Source organism: Hemitrygon akajei, chromosome 6 (genome assembly GCF_048418815.1).
Source record: "Hemitrygon akajei chromosome 6, sHemAka1.3, whole genome shotgun sequence".
Lineage (NCBI taxonomy): Eukaryota > Metazoa > Chordata > Chondrichthyes > Myliobatiformes > Dasyatidae > Hemitrygon > Hemitrygon akajei.
The window spans coordinates 63,788,198-63,815,840 of NC_133129.1; the positions used below are offsets into that span (position 1 = coordinate 63,788,198).

A 27,643-nucleotide genomic window follows, 5' to 3' on the forward strand; every position below is an offset into this window, starting at 1 on the left:
CACCTCATCGTAGGAAGGATGTGGAAACTTCAGAGAGAACGCAGAGATTTACCAGGATGCTGTATGGCTTAGACAACGTGTGTTATGAAGAAAGGTTATGTGAGCAAGGGCTTTTCACTTTGGATCAAAGGAGGATGAGACTTGATAAGTCTAAGATGATTAAGAGGCATAGACTGGATAGGATTCACTCCTTTATTCCAGACTGGCAATGGCTAATAGAGAGGAGATACTTTTATGCTGATTGGAGAAAAGTCAGAGGTAGTTTTTTTTTTACACAGAGTGGTAAGTGTATAGAATGCACTGCGAGAAGTGGCGATAAAGGCAGATACATTCGGGACATTTAAGAGTCTCCAAGGTGAGCACATACAGTAAATGGAAATAAAATGGAAGTTTACGTGGGAGGGAAGCGTTAGGCTGACATTGTGAGCCGAAGGTCCTGTACTTTGCTGTACTGTTGTACGTTCTGCAGGCAGTTTTCTTTACCAGAGACACAAAAGACTGCGGGTGCTGGAACCTGGAGCAACACACAAAAAGCCCGAGGAATTCAGCAGGTCAAGAGGGAAATGAACAGTCGATATTTCGGATTGAGACCCTTCATCTGGACTGGCAGATAGAGGGGAGATAACCAGCATTGAAAGATGCAGGGAAGGTGTGGAGCAAGGGCAGATGATAGGTGGATCCATGTGAGTGTCTGATGGGGCAGATGAGGAAGGAGAGGGTTTTCTTCACTGGTCTGTTCAAATCTGTGGGAAGACTCTCCCAGCCCTGGCCATTAATGGAACATCTAGCCACTCAGTAGCTCTCTCCCCTACATCTGGAAGGTTGTTACATGCATAGTGGTGTGGTGTCCCTTTAAGAGACTGGCTTTAGAGGTGTGCTTGGCATATGTATCCATGTTGCCATAGATCAATAAGGAGCTGAGTTTGAAACTTACAGAGGGAAATCAAGCTACAGTGTTTTGAGTATCAGTGCAAACTCCTCCTGTTCTTTGTGCAGTTTTCGCAAGGTCTCACATTCCACAGATTTAATGTCTTTAAACCAATATGAAGACCCACAAGTCAGTATTACAGTAGAACCTTAGATTTTAATATTTGGTCTCTGAGCTAAGACTTGAACACTGTATCACCCTTACTCCAGGATGCTATGAAATGACTCCTGCCTTCCTTGTTATTGAATTAGCATTATGAGTTTCCTTCATGCTTACCAAAACAGATGATCTAGTCATTATGAAGATATTTGTGGAATTTCTCTGACAATAAAATGGCTCCTGCTTTTCCTGTGATATAATAGTGACTGTATGTCAAAGGATTTTCCTGAAATCCTGGCTTGCTCATCACATACTTTCTGATGGTCCCAGTGGAGCAGCTGTTCATTGTGCAGGTGATCCCACCAAAATGAAATTCAATTGTTGTAAATGTTGGTGGCCTAATTTTAAGGAGTAATGTTGGGTCCCACAGTTCTCAATATGACAGCTATTGAGCAGGCAGAAGGCTCAATTGACTTCACCATTTCATTTTAAGGATTATACAGAGTGTAACAGCGCTATTCTGCCTTGCACTGAAACCACATGCCTTGCAGCCCATCATGTCAGTGCCAGCTCTTCTAAAGAATTGTTTGCTTATTTGTTGTGGCACACTGCCCATTATAACCCTGGACCAATTTCTCTTCAAACACTTAGCCTTTGAATGCCAACATTGATTCCATTATCCTTGAAGGCAGTACATTTCAAATTCCACCTTGCTGCACAAACTACATTCTCCCCAATTTCTTCATGGTGTGTTTGAATTACTTTCATTTAACATAATTCTGGACTTTTTGCAAGCAGAAACAAATCTCTCCTTGTTTTAAAAAATAAACATTTTAAGTGGCTCTATTAGATCTTCCCTCGATCTTCTGTGATGAGAACTGCCCTAGCCTCTCCCCTGTTCTCACATAACTGAAGCCATTCATCCTAGGAATCCTCGGAGAAATCTTCCCCACTTTACCCACAGCTTTAGAATGTGGAAAGGTGTGCAGCACAGGAGGAGGCCCTTTGGCCCGCAATGTTTGTGCTGACCAGAATATCAAACTAAACTAGTCCCATCTGTTTACAAATGTTTTATCCCTCCATTCCCTGCCTGTTCATATGTTTATCTCAAACATTGACATATTGTTTCCACCAGCCACTGCCGCCCGTCCACATCGGCGCCTACCGCATCCTGTGTAAAAGAAAAGCCACAGTGCCTGCTTTACCAACCCATCCACCTACAGAGAGCAACAGCATGAATCGTCATCCTAAGGTCCCTCTGCATATTAGTGTTCCTAAAGTTTCTGTCACCTCCTGTATATTTTACTCAAACATTTGACCTCCCAAAGTGCAACAACTCAAACTTGTCTGGATTAAACTTCACCTTCTATCTCTTAGACCATAAGACACAGGAGCAGAATTAGGCCATCTGGCCCATGGAGCCTGCTCTGCCATTCAATCAGGGCTGATCCTTTTTCTCTAGCTCCTCATCAAACCCAGTTCCCGGCCTTCTCCCCATAACCTTTGATGCCATGTCCTATCAAGAACCTATCAAGCTCTGCCTTAAATACACCCAACAACCTGGCCTCCTAGACTCTCCCACCATGGGAAACATCCTTTCCACATCTACTCTGTCTAGGCCTTTCAACATTCTAAAGGTTTCAATTAGATTCCCCCCCCCCCCAATCCTTCTGAATTCCAGTGAATACAGACCCGGAGCCATCAAACATTCCTCCTATGATAACCCTTTCGTTCCTGTAATTATCCTTGCGAACCTCCTCTCTCCACCCATATTTCCAACTTATCTATATCCTATTGAATTGGTCGATAACCCCTGCTAGTATACATGTTGTCTGCAAGCTTGGCTACATGCTGTTCTTCCTAGTGTATGATGGCCAGATTTGGAAGCAATGATCTCAAAAGAGGCTAATCAGTGATCTGTTCAGATTTACTGCAACTTCTGTTATGATCTGCATCTGCATTTATTGTGGAACTGAAATCAAACGACGATTTTGGAATTGGACGTTTCTATGTAGCTATTTGTATTTTATAAAACAAAGCAACTGTATTACATTCTCTACAATTCATTCTCCATGTCTTGCATTAACATCTTTTGGCACCTGGAACAATTATTTTGTTTTCACACATAGTTCTTTCTCATTTGTGTGTTGCTTGGATTTCCAGCATCTTCAGATTCTCTCTTGTTAGTTCCTTCCTCTATCTGCTTTAATCTTTCCTTAACTGATAAGGCACCCTTGAACAGTTGTTCTACAAGTGACCACTAGGTGGTGCTGATCTTTTGGATGCATCTTAACAGCGTTTATTTTGTATGTTCAGGAGAGGAAACCGAGGTTCTATTTGGATAAGGTGGTTCTGCGTCTGTTTTTATACAGTTCTTTACAACCAATGCAGTATCTTTGACCTGTATTTACTGTTTAAATGAGAAACTGAGCAGCTGTCAGTTCTCACAGATAGCAACGTGATAATCATCAGAAAATCTATTTAATTGATGTTGGTTGAGGGCTAAATATTGACCAGGACTTTGAGAAGAACACTACACATCTTTTGTATACAGTTTAGAGAGTTGAGGGGGCTCTGATTTGATATCTGCCCAGAAAACCTACATTGCAGGTACCTTGGCAATATGTGCAAGATGCTGGAGGAGCTCTGCGGGTCTGTCAGCATCTTTGGAAGGGAGTAAACAGTCGACACTTTGGGGTGAGATCCTTCTTCAGGGCTGAAAGGGAAGGGGGAAGACGCCAGAATAAAAAAAGGTGGGGGGAGGGGAAGGAGAATATGATAGGTGAAGCCAGATGGGTGGGGAAAGGTATCTGTGGCTGTCTGGGAGATTACGTGGTTAAAAAGTCAGAGGGCAGCAGTGAGAGAGGGTTTCACTAAGCTCCCGTTAAAGAGAGGAATTAATCAACTTCAGGGCAGGCATCCCTTGAAGAGATTTCATAGTTCTCTAGTTTTTCACTAGAAATGCCAGCTACGTGGTCTTGGGTGTGAAAATTAAGGCTTTTACTCAGAGCTGCCCACAGTATTGGCACTTAAAACTGATATCAGAGTTTTACGATTGTTTACGACATTGCAACTGTTACAATAATTTAGAATGCAGTTTGTTGGCCATTCACACACTTTAGTACCCCGCAGAGCATGAAGTTCATTGCCAATTAGAAAGCCCCTCTTTAGGTTTTAGGACATGAACAATTCATGGAATTTTGCGAGTGAATGTTTGCACCATTCTTGTTGCTGCTTAGTTGCAATGAAAACTTGTTTCAAATGCACTTTGTTGTCTCATGGGTCTTTGGAGTACAGAGTATTCCTGAGGAATGTGTTGTACAAGTTCAGATGTCTCCAGTGAAGGGTGGATGACCACATGGAATGGTCTATCTAATGTCGTGGCTCTCCTGCAGGAGCCTTCAAATTCAGTGAACTTTTAGAGTCTCTCCTTGATCCTGAATGCAATCTCGTTTCACCAGCGGTGGCCATTTCCTCAGTGCCTTCGATTTAACTAGGCTGGGGTTGTTTACCAGGCCAAGAGAAGATTTAATCAATGCAAATCCAATAATGAGTGACAGAGATGGTATGGATAAGAAAAAAAAACTTAATTCCCTTACTGTAGATTAAGGATGCATAGATTTTTAAAGTAATTTGAACAAGGAGTTGAGATATTTCATTTTTCTCTTCAGAAAGTGGTGCAAATTTCAGATATTGCCTGAATATAATCATCAAATTCTTCCTCGACTACATCTTTATTCTATAACTTTGGAATTTTAATCTTGTAGCATACTTATGAGGTGTGATTGATAAGTTCGGGGCCTAAGGTAGAAGGAGTCAATTTTAGAAAACCTAACACATTTATTTTTCAACATAGTCCCCTCCTACATTTACACACTTAGTCCAACGGTCATGGAGCATAAGGATCTTGGACCTCCAGAAAGTGTCCACAGATGGGTGATTGATACCTAAGGTAGAAGGAGATGAGTTATACAGCTCTCGTTACATGCACGTGCAGTTCAACTCTGAGTGATTATGCAGAAAGTTTGAAGTTAATAACTCATCTCCTTCTACCTTAGGCCACAAACTTATCAATCACCCCAATGAGTTATTAACTGATAAGTAATTAACTTCAAACTTTCTGCATAATCACTTAAAGAGTTGAAGTGCATGTGCATGTAACAAGAGCTGTATAACTCATCTCCTTCTACCTTAGGCCACAAACTTATCAATCACCCATCTGTGGACACTTCCTGGAGGTCCATGATCCGTATGCTCCATGACCGCTGGACTAAGTGTGTAAATGTAGGAGGGGACAATGTTGAAAAATAAAAGTGCTAGGTTTTCTAAAACTGACTCCTTCTACCTTAGGCCACGAACTTATCAATCACCCCTTGTACATGTGAAGAACATTTGATAGCTCTACGCTTCTACTCACTGGAATTCAAAAGAACAAGGGGTGACCTCATTGAAACCCGTTGAATATGGAAAAGCCTTGAGAGGGTGGATGTGGAGAGGATGTTTCCTATGGTGGAGTCAAAGACTAGAGGACACAGCCTCCGAATAAAGGGAGATCCTGGTAGAATGGAGATCAGGATTTCTTTAGCCAGAAAGTGGTGAATCTGTGGAATTAATTGCCACTGGTGACTGTGGAGGCTAGGTCATTGGGTATGTAAGGCAGAGATTGACAGATTCTTGATTAGTCAGGGCATGAAGGGATACCGGGAGAAGGCAGGATATTGGGGCTGAAAGGGAAAATGGATCAGCCATGATGAAATGGCGGTGAAGACTCGATGGGCCAAGTAGCCTAACTCTGCTCCTGTATCTTATGGTGGCATGGTCTTAAAGATGTAGTTGAAGGAGAACTTGATGGCTACAGACCAAGAGCTGGTAAGCTGTAAGGGATAAGGTGGTGAGCTCCTTCTCATTTGGCAAAAAATCAGAAGGCTGAATAACATGAATTCCTGTGAGTCCAGACATAATAAACTGTTACGAAAGCAGGAGTTATGCAGTTTGGCCACCGTTGCCCTTCTGTACACACGGTTGTTATTGAAAATAAGCAGGCATGGTTGTTTACCTGCGATTGATCGAAGTACTCGGTGGGTCAGAGAGAACTAATGTTTCATTTGGTAGTATGGTGCTTATGAGATTTGGTGGAATAAAGGAAAGGATGGAATGCAGCTGGCCAATTGGAATTAAAAGCCAAAAGAATACTAGCAAAGGGTTTGGTAATGGGATGAAATAACAGCCCAAAGGCAGTCCAAATGGTAGGTCTCAAGACTGGAGAATATGTCGTCCCTAAAACTAGATTTTTTTCTTTGCTCATGCACGTAATGGCTTAGTGAATTGCACCCTTTTCCTTTTGCTCCAGAGCGTTCCAATCCTCCGAAGTTTGAAACCAAAATTCCAGACTACCCCTACAACACAGTACTGAGAGAATGCTGCACCTTGTTTTGGATGTTAAACGGGGTTGGCCAGCTCACTGAGGAAGCTATCAAAACTGCCTTAATTAAAATATATCCCTCAAGTAGCACCAGCAAGAAGAAAATTGGCTCTGTACAAATTACCTCCCATGTTTTCTGTATTGCAAACATAACTATGCTTAATGATTGCAACTTAATTGGATATTAGGTGCTCCAAGATGGGCAGCTTTAGTAAAATGGGTCAGTAGATCTACAGTAGCTTAACTATTTGCCTTCAGCAATCCTTCTCTATGGCCGCTAACATAGCCAATGGCTCCTCATCATTTACTCGGTTCCTTAGAGCTTTTTCCTTTGGTTTGTTGTTGGATCCCCCTTACTATTGGTTTCTCTGTCATTGTACATCACATGTTACACATTTCAGTTCCTGGGTTGCATTATTTATGGTTAAGTCACTCATGTTCTTGGCTTCCATAAAAGAGTGAGCAGTGATGGCCCACTATTACTGGCTTAACCACAAGTTAAGAACCTGTTTAGAATTTGCTTGTAAATCTTTCTGTACAACATCCACAAGTTTTTATTCTTGCCCCCACTCCTCAAACCATTTTGATATCCTCATCTTGTTTAGTGACAGTTGGCTGTAAGATTGTAATTTTAGAATAATTAAGTTGTCTTTGTTGCACGATCTGCAGATCAACACCATCCCTTCTCAAGGGCAGTTTGTTCATTGTTTTACTGTAGGCCAGCAGTTGTTTCTGCCATTAGCCTGGAGACATTAAGGCTTATTTGTAGCATTCTCAAGGCTATACAGTTGAAGTTGGATAACATAACATATACACGACTACAGAGCAACAACTTTGATTCATATTATGCCGTATAACATGGTGGAAGTTTACAAGTACCTCTAAATGGATGTGAAATTAATATAAATGATTTAAGCCACACAAGAGCTTACGATGCAAGAAAGCCAAAGGCATGGTGGTCAAATATAACAATGAAAAAGGAGGAGAGAGATATAAGAACTCTGGAGAGAAATGATTTTTTACCTTTACTGTACTCCAACTTAAATGATTTTAAGAACACTCATACAGAATCAGTCACTGAGATGTTAAGGCAGACGATTGAGCAACAAATGGAGATTTCTCCTGTTTTTGAAAGCAGATGTCTGAACATTTGAACAAAGTTCTGTGGAACATCTTAAAAGAAGCAAGAGATGGAGAGGTTCAGACAGCAATATTTGGAGCTTGCCAGCTGCTGGTTTGGTATCAGTGGTGCAGTTGTGGAGAAGCTGGGAGGTGCCTGCTAAGATGTAATTGGGGCAGATGCGTTAGTAAATTGTGGGGCCCGGTTGAGGCGAGGTCAAATGGATCTGAAAACAAGGATGAGAATTTTGAAAGTGAAGCTGTATATAAGCAAGTTTGGTGATCTCCACCAGCCAGGACATGCCTTCTTCTCAATGCTACCATTAAGGATGAGGTACAGGAGCCTGAGGACACAGATGTTTTAGGAATAGCTGCTTCCCCTCTCCCATCAGGTTTCTAAATGGACAATGAGACAATGAACAAATATCTCGCTTTTTTTTGTATTATAATTGGTAGTATATTTTATGTATTGCACTGAACTGATGCAAAATGACCACTTTCATGACATACGTTAGTGATAATGAACTTGATTCTGGATTTGTTAGTAGAATCTGAGGGGGGAGCTCTTGACAATGTGGAGCAAATAAAATATGTTAAGATTGGATCAGTGCAAGTGGTCGGCATAGACTTGGTGGTCAAAGAGCCTTTTTGCATCCTGTATCTGTTGGTTTTATGATGTAGATTTTGTTGTTCCTGGTTTCACATAGGATATAGCATGTGATAGAGCTAAGACTGATGAAAATAGATTGCATTATTGATCCAACAGATGTGCGCTCCCAAACCTATTTCTTACTGATATATGGGTAGGAGCACAACTAGAAGTCATGGTTAAGGGTGAAAGGTGAGAAGTTTAAGGGTTACATGAGGGGAAACTCAGAGGGTTGTGAGAGGGTGGAATGAGCTGCCAGTGCAAGTGATGCAGGTGAGCTCAATTTCAGTGTTTAAGAGAAGTTTGGATTGGTACATAGGCGGTAGGGGTATGGAGGACTATGGTCCTGGTGCAGGTTGATGGGAGTAGGCACTTTAAATGGCTCAGCACAGATGAGATGGGCCAAAGGGCCTGCTTCTGTGCTGTACTTTTCCATGGCTCTATGGTGCCAAGCTTATCATTTTCAAACAGTAGGGCAAGGGATGAGTCAGTGGTTTGGAAATTGAAGCTTTGATCTTTACAATATACGATGGGAAGAAGGTTCACTTGACTTAGTATTGAATGCTAGATAAATGTTTTAAGGGCATTGTAGGGATGGACAGAGACGGGGTGTGGGGAGCTGCATTCACTGGATTATCAACGGAGTGATGCATTCCTTCATTTTAAATTTTAGTGTCAATTCTAAAGGTTAAGATAAGTACCTGAAAAGAAAGTTACATGCAGTTATAGGGGCCGAATCAGTCAATGAAGAGAGGGAGTAAATGTTTAAAAGTTAGTGATGGTGTGAATAGCTTCCTGTGGTGTACAATTCTGCCAAATTTTAACCAATTAATGTTTCCACAACAGTTTACACAGAACAGACAAAGAAGTGATTTTAGAGGAGTAGGGAAAGTGTATTCCTACATCCGAAATGCAGTCCTGATGAAGGGTCTTGACATGAAACATCGACCGAAATTTTTCTCCATAGCTGCTGCCTGAACCACTGACGTTTGCTGGTGTTTTGTGTGTTTCTTCAGATTGCAGCATCAGCATTCTCTCAAACTTCCTGTTTAATATCCCTTCCTAAATTGTGAAATTTGTGGTATCAGTTACGAAGAAGGAAGGGAGCAGAGGTTGCGTTGGAGAACCAGAAATTCCGGTCCTAGTCCAAGGCACTGGATATGTCAGTGTTCCTTCGTCACTGGGTGAAAATCTTGCAAAGCCCTACTACATAGCACTGTGGAAATAACTTTCCCAGATGGCGACACCTTGGAGCAGCTTGTAGAGTTGATGTCTCTCAACACCAGCGAACCAAGTTCAAACCTGACCTCAGTTGCTGCCATTATGCAGTTTCAGCGTGCTTGCTATGACCACGCAGGTTTCCTCCCACAAACCAAAGAAGTGTGGTTTGGTAGGTCGTAAGTTGTCCTTAGGGCATAGGTGAATGGCAGATCCAGGGGGAGTTGATATTCAAAGATTTAAAGATTCAGAGTACATTTATTATCAAAGTATGTATGCAGTATACAATTCTGAGATTTGTCTTCTCGTAGACAGCCGCAAAACAAAGATAAACAATGGAACCTGTTCAAAGAAAAAGTTCAAACCCCAATGCAAAAAATAAGAACAAATCACGTGAACAGCAAGAAGAAATGAGCAATAAACACAGAATATAAAACATCAAACCACAAGGTCAACAAAGCAGTCCAGGAATGTTAAGTTTCAGCACAGCTCAGCTCAGTTCAGTTCAATCTAGTGCGGTGTTGTTCGTTGACTGTAGGCTGCAGAACCAGTCTGCCAAATAGCAACAAAAAAAGGAGCACCCATAAAACTAAAGCAATCAAAAAAGGATATGAAGCAACAAATAATCTGCTTTTGGTGGAACTCACAGGCTAAGTGAGGGGTGGAGAGGAATTGTTGACACTCTGAGGCAAATGTGGCTCAATCTGAGTAGGGCTGGTGGATGTATATGTGTGGCTGGGAGAGGTAAAGCTGCGGAGTATTGAGGGCTGAGGTATGAGGTGCTATGGCGGATAGGCTTGTGTAGTGAAGCCAGGTTAATCTGGCCCATGCCTTTCATTATCGTGGTCCGACACCACTTGGTTTAATAAACCGGGTGTGTACTGGTCACATCATCAGTAATGCAACCTCAGGTGTTTAACCCATGTTTGTCCCATGGACCAAGATGAAGTTCTACCGGTCTGTTGCTTCAGGAGTCTCTTACGTCTCTTGGTGAGATCACATTTGGAGCATTGTGTATAGGTCAAAGTAAGTAAGGTAATTGATGATGAACATGGGGAGAATAAATAATGGCATTACTGTAGGATTAGTGTAAATGCATGGTTGATATTTGGTACACATTTAGTGGGCTGAAGAGTCTGTTTTCTTGTATCTTTCTTTGTCACTAAGAATGCGGCCATTAATGAAAGCAGCTCAGTGCCCCTTTTCTCATATGGAAATGTGCTTACAAATAAATGCCTACCTTGTTCTCAATCCTCAGGTCCTAGGAGGGAATGAAGAACAAATAGGTTCATTTGTATTTTGGAAGCCCTAATGAGGAAATGAATGCCTGAGTTCAGGATAAGCCTTAAGCAGAAAAAAGATTATAACAAGTTGAAGGATAGTAACTGTCTTTGAACTCGCACTGAATTCATTGTGAGCAGCCGATTTTCGTTTAATCAGGAGAAAATTCACAATTGCTGTGTCTTCCATATTTGCTTTTATTGATGCCTGAAGCTATTATCTAGTGGGTTTGACTTGGAAAAAGAGAGGAAACCAATACAATTACAGCAAATCAAATCCTATAGCAAGAGGACAGTAATAATTAACTTTCACAGTTTTTTGCCTAAAGGTGGAGTGTTATTTTCTTATTTATTTCTTTCTCTTGAAAAAAGAAGAGTGCAAGGTGGCCTGGAGCTGATCTTCAATTGCATGAAGATGTGAGATAGAGTAGTTGAAGGAAAAATGTTTTCATTTGTGAATGAGACCAAAGTAAAGTGTATTTAACTCAAGGTGATTGCTAATAAATTCAATCAGGAGTTCAGCAGTAATTTCTTTATGAAGAGGGTCTTGAGAAGGTGGAACACACCAGTTCAAGGTTGGGTTGAGGTGAATAATATTAAGGGGATGCCAGATAAATAAATGAATAGAAGAAATAGAGGTTATATTGATAAATTGCAATGAGTGAAGTGGAGAAGGTATATGAAGTAACTTGGGTTGATGGCCTGATTCCTGTGCTGTACATTTTATATGATACTTTAGCCCATATTTTATAGATGGGTTTAAGTTTTTGGAGATTCTCTTTGCTTGACAAATGCATCTTAAAACGGAGCCATAAAGAATAACCAGTCACCAGACTTGACCCCAATCTCCATTAGCTGAGATGGGAAAAGTAGCAATGAGCAAGTCAGGGGATTGAGGAGAAGGTAGGCATATTTATTTCAATGCCAAGAGTATTATGAATGAGGCACATGCACCTAGAGCTTGGATTAGTGCGTGAAACTATGGTGTTCTGGCCGTTACAGAGAGTAAGAGCTGGACTGGCACTCAATGTTTCAAGAGTTGGTTGTTTCAGATGTGATAGGGATATAAAAGAGGTTGGTTCATTATGTATAACGTGGATGATCATGGTCTTTCTATGACCGTGATTGTTCTTGACGAATTTTTCTACAGAAGCAGTTTGCCATTGCCGCCTTCTGGGCAGTGCCTTTACGAGATGGGTGACCCCCGCCATTATCAATACTCTTCTGAGATTGTCTGCCTGGTGTCAGTGGCTGCATTGCCAGGACTTATGATGTGCACTAGCTGCTCATACGACCACCCACCACCAGCTGCAATGGCTTCACGTGACCCTGATCCAGGGGGCTAAGCAGGTGGTATACCTGGTCCAAGGGTGGCTTGCAACCCAGCGGAGGGAAGGAATGCCTTTTACCTCCATTGGTAGAGACGTATGTCCGTGCAGCTACTCAATAAAAGAGTTTCGTTACTGATCATGGAAAATGTCACACTTGCAGAAGGAGATGATGATCTGGATCATCCAGTGAGGCAATATGCATTGAGCTCAGAAGAAAGAGAGATGCAACAGTCACCATAGGGTGACACTGCAGGAGATGGAGAAACAGATATGTATTCGGATTATGGAAAGATTGTAAAATCAACTGAGTTGTTTTAGTGGATAAATTAATTTTCCCATTATTTACTGGGACCTCTTTCGTGCCAGAGGCTTGGAATGTGTTAGGTGCATCCAAAGGGTTTCATGACATAGTATCTAGATAGTACATCTAGGGAAGTGGCCATACTAGACCTTGTGTTGGGTAATGACCCTAGCCAGGTGATCAGATTTTCAGTGGGAGACCATTTTGGGAGCAGTGATCATAGCAATAAATTTCACAGTAGTTATGAACAAAGATAAGAGCAGGCATGAGACATAGAACAGCATAGGAACAGGCCCTGTGAACCAAGGTTCTATGCCATCCAGGTTGCTATTCCCACCTGCCTTATCAAATGGCTTTCCAAATGCCTGTTGAACATTGCTGTTTATGTACTTCCACCACCTTACCTGGTAGTGCATTCCAGGCACCTGCCACTCCTTCTATTCATATCTTTTAAAAAGTTGCCTGTTCAGTCTCTTAATATTTTCCCTTCTCACTTTAAACCTACGCCCTTTAGTATTTGGCATTTCTGCTTTGGAGTTGAAATACTGTAGTCCCTGACTATCCTATCTTGGCCCCTCATAATTTTGTACACACTGGGTTCCAGTTAATTGGGACACATCGGGACCAATACGTTTTGGCCTAATTAACTGGCCACTTCAATTAGCCAAAGTTTCATGGAAGTACAGTAGTTAAAAAGGTATTTAAAAAACAAACAAACTGTGTAACAGATTGTCTATTTAAATGAAATACAGAACAAATTAGAACACTACCAATACTACTGTAGTGCTATAAAACTGTGTATTAGTTCCTAATATAGATGAAAGAATTCATCCACATCACGTTCTTTTGACTGTAAATGAACAAAATCAGCACAAACACCTAGTGCAGATAAGGAACTGCCTTCATACAATACTGTTGATGTTTGCATCCTCCAAATCTTTGTTTTCATTGCAACATTCAAGATGATTGTTGATACCTTCAAATTCTTTGTAGTTCCTAACTTTTTGAAGTAGTGAAATCGTCTCATTTTCACTCCTGGGAGTTTCTGGCATCTCCAAACCTGAATGCTTGAAGCCACTGAGCAAAATAATTCAGAATTATCAGTGGTAAAAATCCAGTCGGCTCTCCTTATCCGCGGGTTCCGCATGCGCGGATTCAACCAACTCCGCATCGGGAAAACCCAGAAGTTTTCTCTCCAGTGCTCGTTGTTTGAGCACGTACAGACTTTTTTTTTCTTGTCATTATTCCCTAAACAATACAGTCTAACAACTATTGACATAGCATTTACATTGTGTTATAAGTAATCTAGAAATGATTTAAAGTATACAGGAGGATATGTGTGGGTTAACATGGATCGAGAATCGGAAAAAAAATGGAAGTTCTCTAAATCGGAACAGGTACATCCGGTATTATTTAGTGTCAGTCAAACGTTTGTCTTAGTATATAGTATATATTTTACATTTCTATGCATATAAAACACTTCAGAAACATATGTATTTCAATAACTAAACCACTGCATTGCTGAGTAATAATTGTAGCTTTCATTGGGGCAGGGCCTTCACATGCTTCGTTATACTCATTTTATCCTTTAAAATTGTTCCGATCATTGACCTACTGTAGCCTAACGCTTTTCCAATGACCGATGGCGTTTCACCTCTTTCCGATCACTATTATTTCCACTTTATTTTCAATCGTGATCGTTTTCCGGAACAGAAACACTGCGGGCGGTGGGTCCCAAGCTCTGCCGGGTCCTAAAGTCCACCACACTGAGACAGGCTAAATAAGGTCCGGAGCTCCGCCGGGTCCTAAAGTCCACCGACTTGAGCATCCATGTTTTTTGGTATCCTCAGGGAGTCCTGAAACCAATCCCCCGTGGATAAGGAGGGCCAACTTTAATTGCTTTTTGAACACAAACACACGTATTGATGCTATTTTAAAACTGTTTGCTGGAAGCACAGTGTTGTCTAATGGCCACACAAGGGCACATAACTGACACTAGTTAAAAAGCTGTTCAGCAGCCATCTTCTGTCCCAATTAAGTGGCATTGTGTCTCAAATAAACAAAGAAAATCCTAGCTATTTTATCGATTCTTTTAGAGTTGTCCCAAATAAGCAGCTGCCCCAAAAATGACCGGGAGTGAATATGAGATGGTTTCACTGCTTCCACAAGTTTGGAACTATGAAGGATTTGAAGGTGTTGACAATCACGTTGAATGATATGTTGAAAATGAAGACTTGGAAATTGCAGTTATTGACAGTGTTATATGACGGTGTCTGTGCTGATTTTTGTGGATGAATTCCTCCAATAACTATTAGGAACTAATGCACAGTTTTATAGTATTATAGTAGCATTGGTAGTGTTTTAACTTGTTCTGTGTTTCATTTAAGTACATAATTAGTCACTCAGTTTTTAAAAAATATGTTTTTAACTATTTTCATGAAACTTTGACTAATTGGGGCAGCCGCTGAATTGTGCCGAAATTTACTTGTTTCAACTGTCCCAGTTAACCAGAATCCACTGTACTGCTATCAGGGGTGGGCAGAAGTTCAAAATTGAGGGATGGCTATTTGCTACAGTATTAGACAGTAAATGGAGAGAGTAGATTGGAGCAGCTATTATTGGGTAAGTCCAAATCCGACATGGGAATTATTTAAAGGCCAGTTGGATCAGAATTCAGGACTGAAATGTTTCTGTGAGGGTGAAAGACAGGGATCACAAGGATAGGAAGCCTTGGACGAATAGAAATGTTGCAAATGATGATATGAAAAGAAAGGAAGATCTTGAAGACTGAAATATATGTGTGTGTATATACTGAAGACCTTTGCACGGTACTGTGTTTGTCAACGTGGAGCAGAGAGTGAGTTTCTAAATCTGGCGATAGCAAAGGATATTGGGAATGGCAAGGACGGAGCACCATGGGAGGGGTGTGGGGCAGATGGCAGAGAAGAAGTGCCAGGGGTAGGGGCGGGGGGTGGCATGGGTGCAGATACACCCAGCCCTGAGGCACCAGGCAAGTTAATTTGAATCCAAGCAACTGTTTTACTGATCATTAAAAAACATCTCGCTGGTGCTTTCTGCTCCCTCCCCCTTCCCACTTTATGTCCACAATAGTGGCCCATATCAGAATCAGGTTTATCATCACTCACATTTATTAATTTTTTGTTCTTTTGTAGTAGCAGTACAGTGCAATACATAAAATTACTCTAGCTATATATATGTGCCCAAGACTTTTGCACATTCCTGTAGCTATTAGGACATGCTGATAGCAAAAAGGAGAAACTGTTGGGTCTTTTGAAGAACATTAAGCTGGATAAGTCCCCAGGGCCTGTTGGGATCTGTTTCTGTTTATTGAGAGAAGCAGCTGAGGAAATTGCTAGGGCCCTGATAGAGACCTTTATAATCCCTTTAGCCACAGGCGAGATCCCAGAGGACTGGCGAATACCCAGTATTGTTGCTGTGTTGGAGAAAGGCAATAGGGACAAACTCGGAAATTATAGGCGACTGAAAGTTGCATCAGTGGTGGGGAAACTATTGGGGAAGATTATTGGGGGTAAGATTTTCTCACCTTTGGAAAAGCATGAAGTTATTAGGGATAGCATTGTTTTTATTTGGGAGGAAGGCATACCATGCAATTTTTTTTGAGGAAGTGACAAAGATGAATGAAGGAGGACAGTGATGTCTCCAAGGAGTTTAGTTAAAGCATTCAACAAGATCCAGCATGGTGGGATCTTCTGATCAAGAAGATTGAGGCAGTGGAATCCTTGCTGATCTGCTAGACTGGGTTCAAAGCTGGTTTGGCCTTTTGGGGAAAAAAATAGATGTTGGTGTTGGAGCAGTGTTTCTTTGACTGGGGCATCTGTGACTAATGGTGTTCTGCAGGAATTAGTGCTGGGACAGCTGTTCAAGTACAAGTTCAATCAGCATTCAATCACACATGAAGACCCAAACAAAACCGTGTCCTTCGAGGCTAAGGTGCCAAACACAGTACCAATAGTCACACACAGCACAAGGCACATATAGCACATAAAATTATGACAGCAATCATACAAAATATAATAATGTGGCTCAAGTCCCTGAGTGCCATGTCCTGTAGATTGATGGTGCATGAGATGTTGTCAGCAAGAACGAGCGCGCAGCAGTCCGATCATCACGCACTAGTGCAGTCACAGATAAACTCAATCCAGCTGGACTTCCATTGAGCGAACACTGGAGGGCAGCACCATCTGGAAGGGCCAGCCCCAACCCAGGAAGGGGCACCCACCGTGCCACACCGCCTCGGGTGTCTCCTCCCCGAGCGACTGTCGACTCTGCGGCACGAGAACCTGATCCACACGGATCCCCCACCTTCAGCCTCCCTAACAAGCCAGTGAACTGGACCTGCAGCATTCCATATTACCAATGTCCAACAGGGTCTTCCGATCACACAAAAAAAACCCAGTCCAAGACGTTCATTTTCCGCTTCTGCACACCTTCCTATAGCGGGCAGCAACATGGTCCACAACAACTCCAGCTCCTCTGCTATCGAACAACTCACTAGTGGGGTAGACCTGTAGCACTTGATGCTTTTAATATGCAATAGTGCCTTGTCATCATATAAAAGACATAAAGGATGAACAATTACACCTGTGTTTGGATTCAGGGAGACCGCTGCGACCAAATTCACCAGCTTAGCAGAAGAGCTGCCATCTGTTCTTAGTGATGTAATGATCTGGGTAAAAATGCTGCTGGACTGACTTGCAAATTTGCAGATGAGACAGCAATTAGAATTATGGACCATGAGGAAGGTTGTTAAAGGATACTGCAGGAAATGGCTAAATTGGAAATCTGGGTGGAGAAATTGTAGATGGAGTTCAATCTGGACAAGTGTGAGGTGTTGCACCTTGAAAGAGTAAATGTAAGATGAAATTATACAGAAAATGACAGGACTCTTAGGAGCATTGACCTACAGAGGGATCTTGGGGTGCAAGTCTATGGCTCCCTGAAAGTAGAAACACCAAAAAAAGGGTAGGAAAGAAGGCATGTGGCATTTGTACCTTCATCGGTTAGACATTGTGTACAAGAAGGTGGAAAGGATGAGCAGCTTTAGGTTCCTGGCTGTCACCATCTCAGAGATCATTCCTGGGTCTAATGTATTGATGCAATCACAATGAAGGTATGCCAGCAGCTCTACTGCATTTAGAGTGGCCAAAGTCTCATGCAAATATTGTTGTGTACAATGGAGAGCGCTCAGGCTGAATCACAGCTGGGTGTTGAGGCTCCAATGCTGGATCATGAAATCTACAGACTCAGCCAGCTCCATGGGCACAAGCCTCCTCACCATCAACAACACCAAAAAGGTGGTGTCTCAAGAAGGACACTCACCATCTGGGACATGCCATCTTCTCACTCCTACCATTGGGGAGGACGTCCAGGAGCCTGAAATCCTACACTCAGCAATTCAGAAACAGCTTCTTCTCCAGCATCAGATGCCTGAGCAATCTATGAACTCATGAACATGAGCTATTTATTTCTGTAATTTATAATAATTTTGTCTTTGCACTATGTTGATGCAAAACAAATTTCACGTCATCTAAGTCAATGATAATAATCCTGATTCTGAAGAGTTCGCAACATAAAACTTTTGTTAAGCAGCACTTGGAATATTTCATGGATTCTGGTCATCCCATTACAGGAAGGATGGGGAACCTTATGGAAGGTGCTAAAGAGGTTCAATGGGATTTCCAAGGATTCAAAGTACGTATGCAGTATACAACCCTGAGATTCGTGTTCTGCACAGACGGCCACGAAACAAAGAAAAACCAGGGAACCAGTTTAAAGAGAAACATCAAACACCTCTACATGTGTAAAAGATACAGTTGCAGAGCAATATCTGAAATAAATAGATGACGTGAAAGGAGTTGCTTTGTGACCATCTTGAGGACGTTGCCCTCGGTAGCATTGTTTGCTGGCATCATCTTCTTCCCGATGTTGGCTGGACTAGAAATTATTAGTTATGCAGAGAGGTTGGGCAAAGTTTTATTTCTTTCTCTGAAGTGTTGAAGGCTGAGAGACAACCTGGTAGAAGTATATAAAATTATGAAAAGAAGAGTTAGACAGTCATTTTCCTCCATTTGAAATGTCAAATGATAGAGGATATTGCTCTAAGGTGATGGGGGGAACTTTAAAGGAGATTTACAAATATATTTTTTACTCAGAGTTTGGGTGCCTGGAATGTGATGCCTGAAGAAGTGAAGGAAGCAGGTATTTCAGCAATGTTGAAGAGGCAGGAAGAGCAGATTAACAAGGAATGGAGGGATGCAGACTGAGCAGGCAGGTGCAGTTGGTTTAACTTGGCATAACAGTTGTCTTGGGCATCATAAATTGCACTGTACTACTGCCGTGAACAAGAAATTCCACGCCATCTAAGTTAGTGATAATAAATCTAATTTTGGAAGGCCATATTGGAGGAATGCCACACTGTTCTGTGAGACTGGTTGGATTAAAAAAGAGAATATAGAATTAGATTCCAGGTCCTGATCGGTGTCCTAACTAATGAAAGGAGCTGTTTAGGTCACATATTCTGAATGATTTTGTGTCTGTCACTCCCTACTGTGTACATGGGTTTCACAGATGTCACAAAACTTGAAAGAAATTATCACTTGAGCATACAATGTCTTTGAAGATTTGGAGCCTGAATGAGATTATGGTGCTTCATAACCTTTATTACCTCTTGTTAGCAAATGTCTATCAGTCATTTAAAATTAATATTTGATGTAGCATCAACTGGCACCAGAAGAAAAGTGATTCAAATCTCTGTTGAGATGGTCCTTGTTTCATTTTCAAATTCAGCTCTCATTTCTGAAAGGCTTTGGGTTCAGTACTCCCTAGTCTTAGTTTTGCCTCTATCTGGATCCTGCCAACTGAAATAATTTCCCTCTATTCCCATTACAAAATTCCTCTTGATAACCCAAAACATCTCCCTTTCATTGTTCAAGTCGATACGGTGGTTAGCATGTTGGGAGAACAAGCTCAAGATCAGCGAGGTAATGTTGCAGCTCTATAAAACTTTGGTTATACCACACTTGAAGTGTTCATTTCTGATACCCTATTTATAGGAAGCTTCAGAGAGTGTGTGGGGGAGATTTAGCGGGATGCTGCCTGGATGGGAAAGCAGGTCCTGTGAGAGTAAGTTGAGTGAGCTGGGGCTTTTCTCTGGAGGAAAAGAGGATGAGTGATGATGTGATGGAGGTGCATAAGATGATGAAGGGATGGATAGAGTGGTCAGCGACTTTTTCCCTGGGTGGAAATAGCTAATGTAAGAGGTGATAATTTTAAGGTGATCGGAAGAATATAAAGGAGGGACATCAGAGGTAGGTTTTTACAGACTGGTGGGGGTGTGGAATGCACTGCCAGGGGTGGTTGTAGAGGCAGATATGTTGGGGACATTTAAAAGCGCATAGATAGACAAATGAATGAAAGAAAAATGGAGGCAATAGTCATATTGATCTTGGAGTAGGTTAAAATGCCGGCACATCATCGTGGGCCGAAGGGCCTGTACTGTTCTATGTTCTATGTGTATCCTAGATTGCTGGCAATACAGCCGTACTTTCAAAGTTCAAAAGTAAAAATTATTATCAGTGTACATATATGTTACCACATACAACCGTGAGATTCTTTTTCTCTGGGCATACTCAGCAAATCTATAGAATAGTAACTGTAAACAGGATCAATGAGAGAACAAGTGGAGCATAAAAGACAACAAACTGTGCAAATGCAAATATAAATAAATAGCAATAAATAATGAGAGAATGAAGTATGAAATAACAAGATTGAGTGCTTAAAGTGAGATCATTGGTTGTGGGAACATCTCAATAGATGAGTGCAGTCATCCTCTTTTGTTCAAGAGCCTGTTGGTTGAGGGGTAGTGACTGTTCTTGAACCCGGTGGTGTGAGTCCTGAGGCTCCTGTATCTTCTACCCAATGGCAGAAGCAAGAAAAGAGCATGGCATGGGTGGTGAGGATCTTTGATGATAGATGCTGCTTTCCTATGACAACATCTCATGTACATGTGCTCAATGGTCGGGAGGGCTTTATCCATGATGTACTGGGCTGAGTCCACTACCTTTAGTAGGATTTTCTATTCAAAGGCGTTGGTATTTCCATACCAGGCCGTTACGCAGCCAGTCGGCGCACTTTCCGCTACACGCCTGTAGAAGTTTGTCAAAGTTTTTGATGTCACGCCAAATCTCCAGACTCTTAAGGAAGTAGAGGTGCTGTCATGCTTTCTTTGCAGTTACATTTATATGATGGGTCCAGGACAGGTCCTCTGGGATAGTGACACCCAGGAATTTAAAGTTGCCGACCCTCTGCACCTCTGATCCTTCAATGAGTTCTTTAATTGCACTGCCATAATTTAACCCAAGTATCATTCCGATCTCCTTCCTAAGGTGTGGACCTTAGGTAGCTGTAGCTTACAACTTCTCATTGAAGAAAAGTTTGGATGGCTATAATATTTGCATTCGCAGTTTTCTCACCTACTTCCATTAAAGGCCTAGGGGAGAAATCATCTGATCCCGAGCTCTGACATTCTTTGGTATTCTTTATTTTGTGCAAAATAGCAGGAATAAAAGTAAGACTGTTTTCCTTGCTGTTCCTTAGTTAAATACAAGCAGCCTGCACACGGCCCTCCTTGAGAAGAAGGAAGACATGTGAAAAAAATCCTGCAGCCAAACCTCATTACTGTATTCTCGCTCGGATGTTTTTGACTGATGTGCAATTTTTTCAGTTTAATTATCGATGGAACTGGAATAATTAATGGTATTGCTTGATGTTAGTCTCCAGGTTCTCCTTTGAAGATGCTAGAATGTTCTTACAAACCATTGTGTACTAAATCCTGTGGAAATACTTTTGAAGGTGTCTTCAGCCCACCCAGTTAGTTAAGAAACTGTTCAAAGTACATTAATTATCAAAGTGTGAATGCAGCATACAACCCTGAGGTTTGTCTTCCCCGCAGAGAGCCAGGAAACAAAAGAACAACCATTCGAAGAAAAAAATACCAGCCCAATACACAAAAATAAAACCAAATGCAAATGGCTCCCAAAAAAGGAGCAAAAACACCGAATATAAAATACAAAATCAAAAAGCATATTGCAGTTCAGCTCAGTGTTCATTATTTGCACGTCTCCCTGATACAAAAATTGCCCAAACCATAGCAACAAAAGCAAAAGGAACGACCAGAAACTAGAACACATCATAAACGTGAATTAGAGTCCACAATCCACAAACCGCTTCGATTAAATCTCGCCCCGGCACCATCCTCCAACAGTATCAAGGGAGAGCGAGATCAGTCACGGAACCCTCTCGGAGACAGCTAAGCGCCGGATTGCTTGGTTGGCCTGAAAACATACCGCCAGCATGTAGATAACAGGCTCTACATCTGAAATAAAAAGACATGAAAGAAGTGAAAGGAGATGCAGTTTAAGTTCCCAGTGCCCATTCATGCTGGTACTTGTCTTGATGGCAAAGCATTTTTTTTTATAAAGTACATTTTACAGCTACCATGGCTCAGGGTAGCACAATTTTTCCTGAATTGAGAGGTCTCAGGAGATTTCAAAGCAAGCCACAGGAGCAGCATGATGTTTGAACTGCTTGCTCACAGCTCCAGTGACCCAGGTACAATCCTGCCCTCGGGTGCTCTCTGTGTAGAGCTTGCGAGTTTTCCCTGGGACTGTGCGGGTTTCCGGTTTTATCCCTACAACCCAAAAGCACGTGAGGTGGTCGATGAGTTGTCTACTGTGAGTCGTTCCTGGTGTGTGGCCGAATGGCAGAATCTGGGAGCAGTTTAGAGGAAAATGGGGAGAACAGTGCGAATGGGTGTTGGATGGCCAGTGCGGACTAGGTGGTGTGAGGGACCTGATTTCATGCACCGTGACTCAATGACAAAGTCCTAGGCTGACACTGGTGCAGTAGCAATGGATGAACTGTAGGACGTGCCACCTCATGGATGAAAGTTCAAACTGATGTCCAATCTGCACTGTTTGGTCATCAGAAAAGAGTGTTGTGAGTTCTCCAGAATACTGGTCAATAATTATCCTACAATAGACATCACTAAAACAGTGTTCATTTTCTGGCAACTTTTCTACTCCTCAACAGTGACCAGTGATTACAATCATTATATGTTAACTGAACTTGGAGGATAAGGGTTCAAGAGATGTGTAGTTCTGTGGCCAGAACGAAGGTCTAGGAGGCTTGTATGTTTCCTGCTACCTTGTAGGTTCACTGGAAAATTTATTATGCTACCAAACGCATTGCAAATAAAAGCAAAATCAAAGACTGTTATACAGTAACCTAAAGAATCTGCTGGGGTAGCATCACTTTGATGCTAAACATGCTGAATTATCAGGTTTATAGTGCACACAATCTTTTAATGAAGCACAATTTCCCAAGGGTTATAAGAATGGAAGGAGGTCCCATAAAGCAAAGTATCACCTGGTCACATAAGGATTTACTAAGACAGGTGATCTAGAACTTTCCAGGTAGGGTTGAGGGGTGCTTTATAAAGGTCAGAGAAGAGGTGACTTTCAGAGCTCCTGGCTCAAGTAATTGTCAGTGATGGAGTGAGAACGTGACTCAGGAGCAAAGTGATGTGTGTCAGGGAGCACAGAGGTGAATGGCAAGAGTTACGGTGCCGAATTACTGAGGGCCAGAGTTTAGCAGAAACCCAGAGACGGAAGGAATGGAGGATGCTTCTATGTCTTTTATTTTATCTTCTGTGTGGTCTGTCATTGTTGCTGTTTTTCAATAAAAAAACAAATCCCAAATAAAAGTGGTATTTCTTTGGGAAGGTTTGTTTGATGCTGTTTCACAATGTGTTTGCTGTGGGATTAGTTAGATATACATATTATGAAGAGGTTTGGTGGAGAAGATTTGAGGGGTGGTGGGGTGACCAATGATTAGAGGGCTCATACAGAAGCCAAAATGATCAGGCATATGGGTAGATGAGAAGATTTTTTTTTAAAATGCTATAATCTGCTGTGCATTGTCTGAGAGGAAATCGTAGAAAATGAAAGAAATTCAATAAGCCTGAAAAGGGAAAGAAAGTTACATGCCTAGGGAGGCAGAATGGGTGAGAGTGACTAATTATCAAACTTTGCCAATGAGCTGGCAAAGCCACAATGGGCTGAATGTTCAACTGTGTTGTATGGTTCTTATTATCATGGCACCAGTGGTGCTACTTGTCTGAGTACTGCTTAACGGAAGTGATGTAGACAATACCAAAAGTGGGATTAACTGCTAACACTAGGATTAATTTTCCTTGGAGTAGCAATACAGTTTACCTAGTAAGAGTGGGACTGCATTTGAACTGTCGCTTCAGGGAATGGACACATATAAGAGAGCTGAATGACCTGTTTCTATAGAATAAATTTAATCTAAAGGCAGATAAAAATTAATATTTCATCATGCATGTCTTGACTTTTGACCCTTAGGGACGGTTTAGAGTTTGGCTTTTGCTCTCACAGTACAAAGCTGACTTATTATTGTTCTGTTCCAGGTACGAGAGCTTGTTCTGGACAACTGCAGGTCAAATGAGGGTAAAATTGAAGGCCTGACAGCAGAGTTTGAGAACCTGGAGTTCCTCAGCTTGATAAATGTTGGCCTTATATCCGTTGCAAACCTTCTTCGCCTTCCTAAACTGAAAAAGGTGAGTGTCATCAGCCTTTGGACAGAAGTGGGGAAATTGCCTTTAAGTTGCATCTTGGCCACATAGTGTTTGTCAATGTTTGGCCTCGCCACACTCAGGAATGATGCATTTATCTTTAATGAGCACCTTACCTTTGCCTCCAGGTATTACAAAAAACACTCAATGAATCACATCAGGAAATAAAGACTTTCATTTATAGCAAGAAGCATTCATGCTTCCATTGAGCAAGTTTGGAAGTGTGGTCACTGTGGGTGCTTATAGGCACAGTTAAAAGTTGAAACAGTAATGTGAAATTTGGGTAACCTACCGATGCAGCATATCCGTAGGACTCCATTGAGAGTGTTATCGTGGGCTAGGAGTGGGAATTAATGCCAACATTTTCCTGATTCAAGTGATGCACAGCTGATTGGCTGTCCATTTGGTGTATTATTGATGCCGTTGTGTCATGATGGGTAAGGGTCTGGAAAGCCCCTCCAGTATGAAACCAGGAGGGAGAACAGTTTTGTCTCCTTCCAGTGCATGGACAGTAGGGACACCGTTGTAAAGTTGAGAATGGCTTTGGGGAAAGGGAAGGTTGAAAATAGGACTTTTAGTTGGCAGTAGAGCAAGTGAGAGGTTTGTCTCCTCCAAATGTATTTGCTCCTGCACCTTTCTCTCGCACCCATTTCCTACATTCCACTGATGGTAGCCATGTCATCGGCTGCTTCTACGGTATATTGCTAAACCTCCATCTGTCTAGCATCTTTACCTACTTCAGGGTGTTCCTAGGAAGTACCTGTCCTGGACTTGGCGCGTAAGTGCAATTGTGAAGAAAGCACAGCAGCGCCTCTACTGCTTTTGGAGTCTACGGAGATTTGGCATCACACCTAAAACTGTGACAAACTTCTGTAGATGTGTGGTGGGAAGTGAACTGACTGGCTGCATCATGGCCTGGTATGGAAACACCAATGCCTTTGAACAGAAACTCCTACAAAAAGTAGTGGATTTGGCCCAGTAAATCACAGGTAAAGTCCTCCCAACCATTGAGCTCATCGACATGAAAGCAGCATCCATCATCAGAGATCCCCACCATCCAGGTCATGCTCTCTTCTCACTGATACCATTAGGTAGAAGGTACAAGAGCACCACCAGGTTCAAGAGCAATTACTACCCCTCAACTATCAGGCTCCTGAATAAAAGGGGATAACTCTACACACTTGCCCCATCATTGAAATGTTCCTACTACCAATGATCTCACTTTAAGGACTCTTTATCTCAATATCTCATGTTCTCATTGTTTATTGCTATTTATTTATATTTGCATTTGCACAATTTGTTGTCTTCTGCATGCTGATTGATCTTTCATTGATCCTCTTTACAGTTACTATTCTATAGATTTGCTGAGGTTTGCCCCCAGGAAAATTAATCTCAGGGTTGTATTTGGTGACATATATGTTCTTTGATAATAAAGTTTGCTTTGAACTTCAATCAGATTTCTGGTTACCTGTCCTGCCACCTTCTTAAAAGCAATATGATTGATCATATCTTGTTGTTATTTGTGGAAATCTTGTGTTGACAAATTGGAAGCCTCCTTCCCTTCCAATTTTGTCTGCAAGTCCTAGAAGTCAAGTCTATTGTCATATTCACAAGAACAATGGAAAGCTTACTTGCAGCAGCACCACAAGCACATTATATCTGGTACCAACATTTACAAGAAAAATGTAAATTAATCATAAATTATACAAGAAGGAACACAGAACAAAGAAAGAGTCCATTGTATTACAAAGTGGTCAGAATGTTGGTTTTGAAGCACAAGGTGCTGTGGAGGTACAAGTCCTTTGATCTATCTAGGAAGCAGTGGCATATAATTGCAAAGTATTGTTGAGATACTTCTCAGTCCATGAATTATAATGCATTTCCTCCACCCCTGACGTTCTAATAGCCACCTGCATCGGGTCAATTTGTGGCTAATTCACTTACTAGCCAGCATGTATTTGGGATTTGGGAGGGGAAGGGCCATAGGAAGAACATGCAAACAACACAGAAGAGTACCAGATCAAGCTCGGGTCACTGGAAATGTTAGACCACTGCAGTGCCACTTTTGAAGCTGCTCTTGGTCACTCAGAGTGGATATGGTCGGTCTCCTATTTCTTTTGTCTCAGTGTGTGGCTGTCAAAGCCCTAATCATTCCTGCCTCTCAGTCTCCCTCCTTTAAGATGCAGCTTCTAATTTACCAAACTCCAAGATGCCTTTTGTAGCTGTGTGTGCAATTTGCAGATTTCCCTGTGAAGCACTGTATAAGGATACTACATAAATGTGAGTTGTTGCATTGGAGCTGAATTTCAGAACGGCATACTCTCCTTTGCATCAAAGTGGTGACCAGGCTGATGATTTTACACAGCTGGTGCTTTGGGGCTTCTTCAATCCACAGCAGCTCTGGCTCCCTCGCACCATTCTGTGTGGTCCACTTTGTTGCAATCTTTGGAATTTTCCTCGTGTACTGAGTAGGATGAGAGAAGTTTGGCACAAGCACTGCTCTGTTAATCACATCATCTGTGAACCTGCAGTCAGCTAACTGGGATTTATTTAGCTACTTCACAGCTATGTTCAAACCAGATAGGATCACTGCACTAATGGGACATTGACAATGACAGCAAATGTCTTTATGAACCACGTCCTAGACAGTTGTTCAATTTCAATGCCGCCTGCAGGCCTTCAACCGTCACAGTGGTGATAACGTTCTCTTAAGGTGGCTGAAACAATATGTCAAAAGCTTTTTGCTAAATAAATATTTGGAACAAGAAAGTTCAAAGTAAATTTATTATCAAGGTACCTTTATGTCACCATACACAACCATGATATTTGTTTTCTTGTGGGCATACAGAGTTAATCTAGGAAACACAATAGAATCAAAATGACAGACTGCACCCAACAAGATGGACAAATAACCAGTGTGCACAAGATAAACTGTGCAAATACAAAAATCAGAAGAAATAATAATAATAAGTAAGCAATAGTTATCACGAACATGAGATGAAGAGTCCTTGAAAGTGAAACCATAGGTTTTGGGAACAGTTGAGTGACGGAGGTGAGTGAAGTTATCCCCACTCGTTCAAGAGCCCGATGGTTGAGGGGTAATAACTGCTCTTCAACGTGGTGGTGTAGTCCTGATGCTCTTATACCATCTTCCTGATGGTAGCAGCGAGAAGAGAGCATGGCCTAGGTGGTAGTGACCCTAGATGATGGATGCTGCTTTCCTGCGACAGTGCTCCACGTAGAAGTGCTCAAGGGTGGGTGGAGTTTTACCCATGATGGACTGGGCAAATCCATGACTTTTTGTAGGCTTTTCCATTCAAGGGCTGTGATGCAGCCAATCAATATACTGCACCACACATCTATAAAAGTTTGCCAAGGTTTTAGATGTCATTGCAAATCTTTGCAAACTCCTAAGGAAGTAGAGTTGCTGCTGTGCTTTCTTTGTAATTGCACTTAAATGCTGGGCCCAGGACAGAGCCTTGAAAATGATACCACTGAGGATTTTAAAGTTGCTGACCCCCGATGACGACTGGCTCACGGACCTCTGGTTTCCTCTTCTTGAAGTCAATAATAAGCACCTTGCTCTTGCTGACATTGAGCG

At 41.8% G+C, this 27,643-nt stretch overlaps 1 protein-coding gene across 3 annotated transcripts in view; it reads left to right on the forward strand.

The window, feature by feature from the left end:
* anp32b (acidic (leucine-rich) nuclear phosphoprotein 32 family, member B) overlaps nt 1-27,643 on the forward strand; it is a 61,448-nt gene that overhangs the window by 17,759 nt on the left and 16,046 nt on the right. For all 3 annotated transcript variants that reach the window (XM_073048470.1, XM_073048469.1, XM_073048468.1), the window contains exon 2: nt 23,878-24,027. In XM_073048470.1, the coding sequence (XP_072904571.1) occupies nt 23,878-24,027 (150 nt within the window). The remainder of the gene's footprint in view (nt 1-23,877; nt 24,028-27,643) is intronic.